Consider the following 9,869-nt stretch of genomic DNA (forward strand, 5'->3'; position numbering starts at 1 on the left):
GGCAAGATGTTCCACAGGGTGGGGGCAACAGCAGAAAAGGCTGTTGTAGTAAGCCATGGTTGATTTAACCAAGACTTATTGAATACATAACTGGCTGGGTTTATACAAAATGGCTGTTTATTGTAATAACCAGGGCAGAGATTCCTTAAGACTTGCCAGGTCTTGTATCCTTATATCAATTATGCAAAGCGATAGAAAAAAATCACAGGATCTGAAAACTTATACCTGGTCAGAGAGGCTGGTGAACAAACTGACACTAGTTGCCATGCTTCCTTTATTGTCCTGATAACTTTAGGGGCCCTCTCCTCAGCTGTAAGAGGTTGCACAATACGACTAACCCAAGAGTCCATCAAGACAAATGTATAAAGTTTTGTCACTTTATTTAACTCACAACTGTCAACAAAATATACACTGCAATATTAAACATTTCAGAAGTACAGTATTGTGAGATATACAATAATCACTGGGAATGTAAAACTAGATTTTTCCCCCAAGCATTTTTTTCTCTCTTCTTCATAGCAAACTACTGTAAGACAGAGCAGGAATTATGCACCAAGAATGGCTTAATATTCATGACTACTAGTATTTTTCATTTAACACTGAAATCCTAAGCATGTTTGTTTGGAGGAAGTTCTACTGAAGAACTGTCAGATCTACTTCCAAATAAGCATGAACAGAATCAGGCAGCATGTTTACAATTGCTGCTAGTTATAATTGCTACGACCTGAAATCCGAATTGTGTGTATATAATTGGGAGCAAACATTCAAGTAAAAATTGCATTGCCCTTCCCACTCTCTTTCTGCAACTCAGCAAAACAAAAACACTTGTGATGGATTTGGGCTTTGATCTTAGTTGTACCCATACATGCAAGAAATCTGGAGAGTTCTCTCAGATAACTATTAGCCTAACTTATTCTGCCATTTAGAGGATGACCTCATTGTCCTCAACACTATCATGCTGTTCAGCGCTGTGGTGATCCTCAACACTGTGGTGATTCTCAGTGCTTTCCAAAGTTTGGTTGCTGACATCATCAACATCAGGATCACTGTCTAACTGTTCTTCACTGTGGTCCTTTTTCTGCTCTCTGCTTTCAGTACTTTCTAGGGAAATGTCAACTTTGCTGTTGTCATGGCTGTCCTCTACACTCTCAGGTTTCTCTTGGCTGTTGTCCTCTAAGCTTCTGTCATGAGATGCACTGTGGACTTCATTGCTGTCCCTCAGGTTACTTTTGTCATCTCTTTCTACACTGGAGTCATGGTTTTCCAAAGAATGTGCCTCAGAATATTCATGGCTCTCTTCATCTGGTGTGCTGTCAACTTCATCTGAAACATCTTGAGAATCAAACTGAAAAAGTCCACAAGAGAAACAATCAAAGGCCATCCCAGTCTCATGAAAAATATTTACAATACTGACATACTAGTTTAACAATGACTTTCCTTTCTTCAGGGAACACTGTACAGGGCTTGGGGGTAGTATATAGAATCTCTAACAGAATTATTAAGTCAGTAGGGGTTGTTGCTGGTACCCCACTTTTCTACAAAAAATGTCCATAGTGTATGACAAATAAAGAGTAAAATAGATTATAAAGTACAAATAAGACTTAAAGAACATACTCTCTCAGGTATATATTAATTTCAACACCATATATTAAATTTTTGTTTCTCTATTTTGTTGTATCTTTTGTGATTATGTGTTTTTGTATTTTACAAGATAAGTTTTTTTAATGTGGGAAGTGGTTAACAAATTGGCTACTTGTGTCTTTTTTACTTAATCAAAAAATGCACCAGTGACAATTCCCATGTTTCTCCAAAGGAATTCCATTGGTGTAGGACATAAAGTAGCGTAACATTTCCAAATATCATTTTATGAGTCAATAACTAAGAAGTCAGAAGAGTTCGCAACTTACTACAAGTGTTATTGAAAATAAGTATCGAAATACCTGGAATGTAGATGTTTAAAAATGAAAACAAAGTGTGTTTATGTCAACTAATTATTAAAGCAAGGGAACCCTGGGCTTTTTGCCTGTTCCACCCCATTGCACTTTCTATTTTTTTCTTTTTTTTCTTTTATTTTTCTTAGTTTGTCTTAGTTCTTATCTTTTTAATTGTAATGTTTAATAAAGTTATTATAAAAAGATTTAAAGCAGATGATGATATCCACCTGCAGCTAAAGGTGCTTCTCACAGGGGCTGCTTTTGGGGCATTCCAAGTCTCTCCCCTCCCCCCCCCCAATATATGAGTGCAGCAAAAGAAGAAAGCTGTAATGACTGCCACTCAGTTCACCATTAAATTCGATTCATACAAGGTAAGTAGTAATCTGTTTAATGATATTGAGTTGTGCAGTACAGGGAAAAAGTTGCAAATGGAAGTTCCCGTGCTTTCTCCAAGTTAAACAGCCCAATGAACTCAACCCCCACCCCCTTCTTCACTATGCAGCCCCTCTTTTCATGCCAGTCCTTTCAGTTCTGTGCAGATGTCCTCAACGGCTCTGCTGGTTGACCTTGGATGCCAAAGATAGTCCAAACAAGATGCTTTCACACTCCTGGCTGGTCCCCCCTCCCACTTCTACTGACTCACAAGTCTCAACCCGGGTTTCATGCATGCGAGTTGGATAAGATGTTCTGGGAACGTTTGATCTGAGAGCATGACAAAAGCAATCAATTGGCATTTACCTTTCCAGACTTTTTGTGTGCCTTGCTGGACTTCCCCAAACTCATCTGGTCAACTTTTGCCCTTATTCCATATGGTGCAACGTCTCCTCTGCCTGTGAAGGGCTCAGAAGAGACAGGCAGGGAAAAAGGAGCATCGGTGGTAAAGTCAGTGAAGGTTTCGTGAGACTCATCTGATTCATCTGAATCTGCTGAATCATCATCGTTGGAAGCATCACTATGATCATCGTCGTCTTCATGACTTTTGCTCGAAGATGCCAAAAGGGTCTGCAAGAAAACAGATGCAGCTTGGTAGTACAACATGCAGAAGAACAACACTTTTTAGGTTTGGACATATCTTGTGAGGAAACTACACCAAACCCAGAAACTGAAATTGGGTAGTGGCCAGTTTTCAGTGCCATCATCATCATGAGGAGGACGACATTGGAGACAGAAGATAGTACCTTAAAGCAAATGCAGAATGTCTTTTGTCTGCTACTGCGCAGAGAAAACAATCTGATGACTATTCTCAATCTAATCCTTTGTATATTGGACTTATAGCTGCATACTAATCAATAATCTGCAAGCTTTATAAAGATCTCTATTTGGATTACTTAAAACCACCCAGAAGCTTCAACTGATACAAAATTCAACATGTAGCCTCCTAGCTGGTATGCAAAACCATTCTAAGGGATGTTTGGATCTTGCTGCTTGGAGGGGTGCTTCAAGGCTCGACATAGCTCTTTAAGAACTCACCACATTCTTTAAGCATGCACATTCATGCACAGGTACTCGAAGAGGGCATGCTGAGCCTTCAAGAGGATGGGCGTGGCACAGTGTAGAGCAGTGTTTCTCAACCTTGGCAGCTAGAAGATGTGTGGACTTCAAGCTGCCAAGGTTGAGAAACACTGGTGTAGAGTAATGCCCTCAGAATGGTTTTGTACAGCCTTTACACAAACCCTATGACACCACATTGAAATAACTGCCTTGGTTGCCAGTTGTTTTTGGATTGTGCACTGGTTTTGGTTTCAAAATTAAAATCTTCAATAGCTTAGGATATACAAAAGAAAATCTTCCTTAGTGTGAACCTGTTTGCCTGTTATTAAAATCTGTAAATGATACTCATCTAAGGACATTGCTGCTCAGTTATAGTCATGTGTTACTTTTGACAATGCAAATGAAATCTGTTGAACTTCCTTTTTTCTGCACACCTAGCAAATGTGCATCAAAGGTCTTGTCCCCTTTTCCATGGGAGCCAGAGGTGACTGCAGGTATGGTCAAGATGGTTGCAACAACAGTGTGATCAAAGCTCTGCCTGTTTTTTCACATAAAGACCAGTTGTGGTTATCATCTTGACTCTTTTGACCAAACCCCGCAGACACAACTGATGGGAGATCAGCAGGAAGTGTAACATCAACTAATGGGGAGAATGTCAGATGTGAGATAAACTTGCATCCAATATCTTTTGTGGGGGGGTTCAGGTGTGTACAAACACACAGAGATATGTTGAGTTAAACTGACCTGTTGCTCAGTGATCTCATCACGATCTTCCAAAGACTGAGAGTTCTGAAAATGAAATAAAAGTGCTATAAAATCTACCAGTGGATTTGGAACAGATAACATAAAAGGAAACCTACCCAATTAAGCTTATGGAATTCATTACTACACTACTCCACAAATGTTTGGAGAAAAGATCAGTTCATGAACAATAGGTATATTAACAACCATTAATCATGAAAATTAAGACTTCAGGCTTAGCAGCAATATATTTCTGAACATTGATTATTGGGGTGGAGAAACAGAGAAGGATACTTCTGTAAAGCTTGGCTGCTGGATCTCCCAGAAGCAGCTGGTTGGCTATTGTTGGAGATGCTGAATTAGATGGATCCAGTTAAGGCTTTCTTGGTCTCTTGTTTATTCAAGGAATAATAGGAATTAGGACATGGATTGAATGGAATGGAAATGATGCTGATGGGAGGTATGGAGAATGAAAGACAGGGAAACATGATAAATAGAAAAACAGCTAAAAAAATAATTATTACTCTAGCACTAAATGTAGAGTAGCCAACTAATCAGCCTATTTTGGCCATGCCTAAACCTATTGAGAGTATGACAACTGACAGCTCACTTGAATCCCATTTTGGCTGACTTCTCCCACCATGACATTTCTTTGTACTATGCTGCTTTTCCAGAAAAACGTTTCTCAATCTAGTGCTTTCAGGGTTATTGGACTTCTAGCTGCATAATCCCCAGTCAGCACAATCTCAAACCATGTCAGCTAATCAGTTGAAGTCCAGCATATCCAGAAGCTACCAGGTTGAGGAAAGCTGCTAACAAGATGAGCTTCATACCAGTTGAGAAGATGCATGTTCTTGTGACTCTTGGCTGTGTCTATGCTCTTGACTGTGTTCATTGCTGTGTGAATTGTGGTGGTGACTGTGGTGTGCGTAAGCTTCATCTTCTCTGGAATCCTACAATGATACAAAAACTAACATTAGAATTTAACATGCAACATCTCAGAGCTTGGTCACCACAAAGGGCAAGGGCCTAGGGCTTGGTAAAAGGATCCTGGCAACAGGGAGGAAATGGTTTGGAGCATCTAGCTTCCATGCTATCTAACTTCCATCCCACCTAGCTTTTGTGAAAAAGGCAAAATCAGTGTTAAGAATGATTAGAAAAGGGGTCTAAAACAACGCAGAAAGTGCCTGCTAGCTACTGGGATGAATCTATAGCATGGCTTCTTAAGACTGTTTTGTGGTCTATTCTGGTAGTGTAGGTTATAGCTGGTTTTTAGGTTTTGGGAAGATACAAAAAGGACAGACAGAGTGACCAAGAAATAGACACCTTGAAGTTCGGGGAGATGTATGGCCCGAATAAATGCATTTAGGATTACAGTCAAAGGAGCTAGAACATACTTTTAAAAATCCGAAAGGGATTTTTAGTTGTATCACCCAATGAAACTGATGCTGGTAGGTTAGGGCTGAAGAGAGTATAACCATGCCATTATATAAAAATTTAAGGGTAAACAGAAATAACTGAGAACGTTGTATTTTTTCCCTAGCCATATGCCCTTAGGCTTAATTCTATGAAATAGAAAATGTGAACAAGGACATTCCACATGACATTAAAATGTTAAGAATGTTCCAGTTCTTGGCTGCCCTCTCCCTGAAAATGAAGAGCTTTTTATGATTAGAATGTACTAAAGATACCATGAAAACTCCATTTTTCTTTAGTTTTAGATAAGAAACATGGAAAATCTGGATCCACAAAATTTATCTTGAACTGAATGCAGTTCAGTAAACACAATGATGAAAGCAATTCTCTGCACACAAACACACTTACATGTTTTCTTTCTGCACTCCTAGAATCATCATGATGTCTTGATTTGCTGACCTTTAAAAAGAAGAAACAAAATATTATTGATTCCTTTTTGCTACACTAAGGGAGCCTTGATTGCCTTGTCAAATGTATATTTTACTTACTGGTAAGGCCAAGGCAATGGTGAAAAGACACACGATAAGCACAGCAGTTTTCATGATGGCTGATCCCTGTAGAGTAGTTTGCAATGGTCACTTGGCAAGATTCCTGTTCCAAAACAACAACAACAACAACAACATTCATTTCCCCTGTTTTAGAAACTGTCCAAACGTACAGAAACAATAGCTCCACACTGGGGCTGTCGTGATAAATTAAACAGACTTCAGCCAACGAACTGCCCAGTCAGCAATGTTGATTAAGTCTTTCTAGAATCTAGATGGTACCTACTCAAACCAAAGAAAAGCGATTGTCTGTCTAAGAAGTTGCAGGCTGTCACTTCTAGTCCTCTACATATATATAACTCTCTTTCATCTGTTCCAGAGCACTCCACCTGGCTGTATGAGATTTAAAGAAGCAGAAATGAAAGAGTTGAAAACTGATAGGTGAAAGACTCCCCCCTTTTTCCATCATATTATAGGCCTATGGAGCTTTGAGGACTGGTTTATAAAGCATACCAAGCCATAAGGTGGAACATTTACTTTTGATTTGACATGAAGTGGAAACTCACTCATTATGGCATAACATTATGTACAAATTAGACCACTGAGGCCAGTTCAACTAACCATGGTTTCAAACATTCTGGCAAAGCATATATTATATTTGAATGCAGATTAGCTTGATGGAAATGGATGTACTTCCATAACATTCTGCAAATGTGATGGCACGTTTTTTTTGGTTAATGTTATTACTTTAGAATACAGGGGAAAAAAGAGACAAAAAGATAGGGAAAAAAAAGAGTAGAAACCACCAACAAATATAATAATTAATATATGCAGAAAATAGCTGAGTTTCTAAACACAGTATTAAATCTTGGCCACACAGAATAATCTTGGTTAGTCTTTCCATTAAATTGCTAAATAGTATCTTCATAAGCAGAGAGTGAACACATATCATCAATTCAGGACTGTAAATCCAGAATGACATCATATTTCTATGACAAAAGAGTAATCTTTTTTGTTACCCACCCTCTATATAATGGTAAATTCCAAATTTTCACATCTTTAAACTTCGATATTCTTCCCAGATCAAACATATTGACATTGTGCTCAACAGTGAAATAACAGAATAAGGCCAAACCATGTGCACAAGTGTTCCCTCCATCATTTCATGCTTCCAGCATAATTCAACATTCTTTGAAATATCCAATAAATGTGAAAGAGAAGATCTTTTGCTTTAGTAATCTAATCTTAAGCTCATAAGAAACATATTTAATATTTTTAAAGACACTTAAGTATTTATTTGTTAATGGGGGATGTGGCGACTTTTCAGTTATTGCCAATAACTAATACTTAGTTTAACAATTCTCTTATTTAAGTATAAAAAAGAGAATAACTTGAAACACCTTTCGGTGCCGATCATAATTCAGGAGTTTTCAATGCTGCTACTGCAGTTAGATGCAGTCTTTTGGGAAGGAGGAAAAGTAAGAGTTATAAAAATAATCCAAAGGCAGATGGTTCAAAACAATTCTGGGTTAGAAATCTATGTGGAATTGGCCTTGGTATTTCTTCTGTCTCTGGCTCCCTGACCTAGGAATATGAATAGAAATTTAATTCAAGCATAATTGGAACGGTCAGCATTAGCACGCTTTTTTATTGATCGGTCGTTTCCTCTAAAGCATTTGTAAATTCAAGCTAAACTTTCTGAGTCAGATAGGATTACACTGCTGTCTTTAACGCTTTGGAAAAAGCTGATGAATCAGGGCTCAAGGGATATCAGAAACTGATGAATCATGATGGAAGACGTGTATTAGGAGCCAGGCTAATGGGGAAGCTGGCATCCTTCCTTTATGCATTGCCCTTCCTCTTACAAGGTTAATGAGCACTTGGGCTAAAAGCAAAAATCAACGTGAAATGCTGCACCAAATTATATCTGAGTAATGCTCCTGAAGAGCCAAGTGGACAATGGAGAGCCAATGATTTTCTAGAGATTAAATGCAACACTCATATCATTCCTTTCAGCCAGAAACACATTGCTAAATAAATAGGTGCTGTATAACAAATGAGGACCAAGCAAGAAGTTGAAACCTTCTTGATGGAGCTGTCAGGGTTTAACTTAAATCTGGATGCACCAATGCTCTGATTCCAGGGCATCTGAGATAACGAAATGCTCTTGAACACGTACATACAGCACAATTTCTTCAGATTACTAAATTGTCTTAATGTGGTGGCCCTTTTTGCCTTTAACAGCTGAGCAGGAAGGGAATATGTGGCTGCTGAAGATTTCTGTGTAAGATGCTATTGTTTAAAAAACAGGACACCCCCCCAATAAATACAGCAGTTGATAATCCTAGTTACTAGAACACAGAACATGGTAAATGTATTATGCCTTATCTTCCTCTTCCAACACACTTCAATGCTTCCCCACGTTACTTCCACAACAGTCCTGCAAGGTAGATCAGACTAATACACCAAAGTCACCCAGTGAATGAAGATTTGGACTCTGCCCAATTCTAGGCCAACATCCCAACTCTGATGCAACCTGGTCTAGTCATAACCCCTCCCCCAATTTAGCACTAGGGATAGCAGCATGCAGACCATAATTTGAGTCCAAAGCATGCAGCAATCTGAATTTTTCAGGGGTAAAACTGAGAAAGAGACATTTGTATTTTTTGAAACGGCAGCTTCCATTTGGCAGCACTCACTCTTCTAAACCACATCCTCCCAGCCTCTTTAAATCTGCTCGCAGATGGCATGCAAACAAGACTGTCATTGGAACTGCATCCATCTCAGGCAAAATGCTCCAGTCTCTGGGTTGAAAAGGTCTCTAATGCACCGCTGTGGTGCTTTCCCCTTAATAAATTATAGCACAGCTTGAAAGTAACAGTTAAGAAAGGAAGGCAGCGGGTACCTGGTGTGGTGCTTAGATCCTCAGGCAGCAATCTGCAGCTTGGTAGAGTGAAGCTCAAAGCAATGCTTGAATCACTTCAGCTAGTTCCACTTACTCACTCAGCCTCCTCCTCTTCTGCTTTCCATCTGCAGACCTCTGAATTTAAACCGTAGTCCAGATACCAGCCAACCAATCCGCACCAGGCGGAAAAAATGAGGTCATGAGTTTTCTTGTCCCAATCCTCCCACCATTCTCCTACATTTCCTTCAGGGTTTTTGTGGCTTTCCGAGCAAACAAGAAGCTATTCCATAGTTAAAACATTACTTATGTACAGTCTGATTAACTAGCATTTCAGATCAACTCCCAGCACTCAGTCTTGAGGGAGAGGATTTTGGTAAGCAGTGGACTCATTAGCATTTATCGGAAGCACAAAATTAAATGGCCTCTTTTTCTTCTTTTTTAAAAAGGTGTAGAACAGCTTCCGCAAGGAATGGTAGAATGTAAATAACACGTGCAAAGTATAAATCTTTGGGGCAGCTTGTATTTCATTTGCATGAAAATAAGACATAATCTTAGAGACTTTATCTTTTGGCAGTTGGGCGAAGAGAAAAGGAACACCTTTTTTTCACAATAATCTCCTTCCTCTTTTACTTGGTAAGTAGCACTTTTTACAATGTGTCTGGCATCTGAAAAATTATTCAGAAGTCTATCTGAATCCAACTCTGAAACCCTCAACTCTCATTCACACTGGCCGAGTCCACACATTATGCTAAGCCATAAATCATGGTTTGCAAGCCACAACAGCCAAACCAAAACCAAACAGTGTTAACATTTAACCCAGAACTGTATCATTCTGTT

General features: G+C 39.0%; 1 protein-coding gene across 1 annotated transcript; it reads right to left on the bottom strand.

Annotated features, from left to right (window-relative positions):
• Positions 1 to 365: 365 nt before the first annotated feature.
• Positions 366 to 9,148, bottom strand: SPP1 (secreted phosphoprotein 1). Its single transcript, XM_063310062.1, has 7 exons — positions 9,033 to 9,148; positions 6,131 to 6,233; positions 5,991 to 6,041; positions 5,000 to 5,119; positions 4,170 to 4,214; positions 2,673 to 2,936; positions 366 to 1,345 (listed from the first exon to the last, which is right to left on the bottom strand). Exons 2-7 carry the CDS (start codon positions 6,182 to 6,184, stop codon positions 923 to 925), a joined length of 957 nt encoding a protein of 318 aa, XP_063166132.1. The 5' UTR covers positions 6,185 to 6,233; positions 9,033 to 9,148; the 3' UTR covers positions 366 to 922.
• Positions 9,149 to 9,869: the final 721 nt, after the last annotated feature.

Source organism: Candoia aspera, chromosome 8 (genome assembly GCF_035149785.1).
Source record: "Candoia aspera isolate rCanAsp1 chromosome 8, rCanAsp1.hap2, whole genome shotgun sequence".
Taxonomy (NCBI): Eukaryota; Metazoa; Chordata; class Lepidosauria; order Squamata; family Boidae; genus Candoia; species Candoia aspera.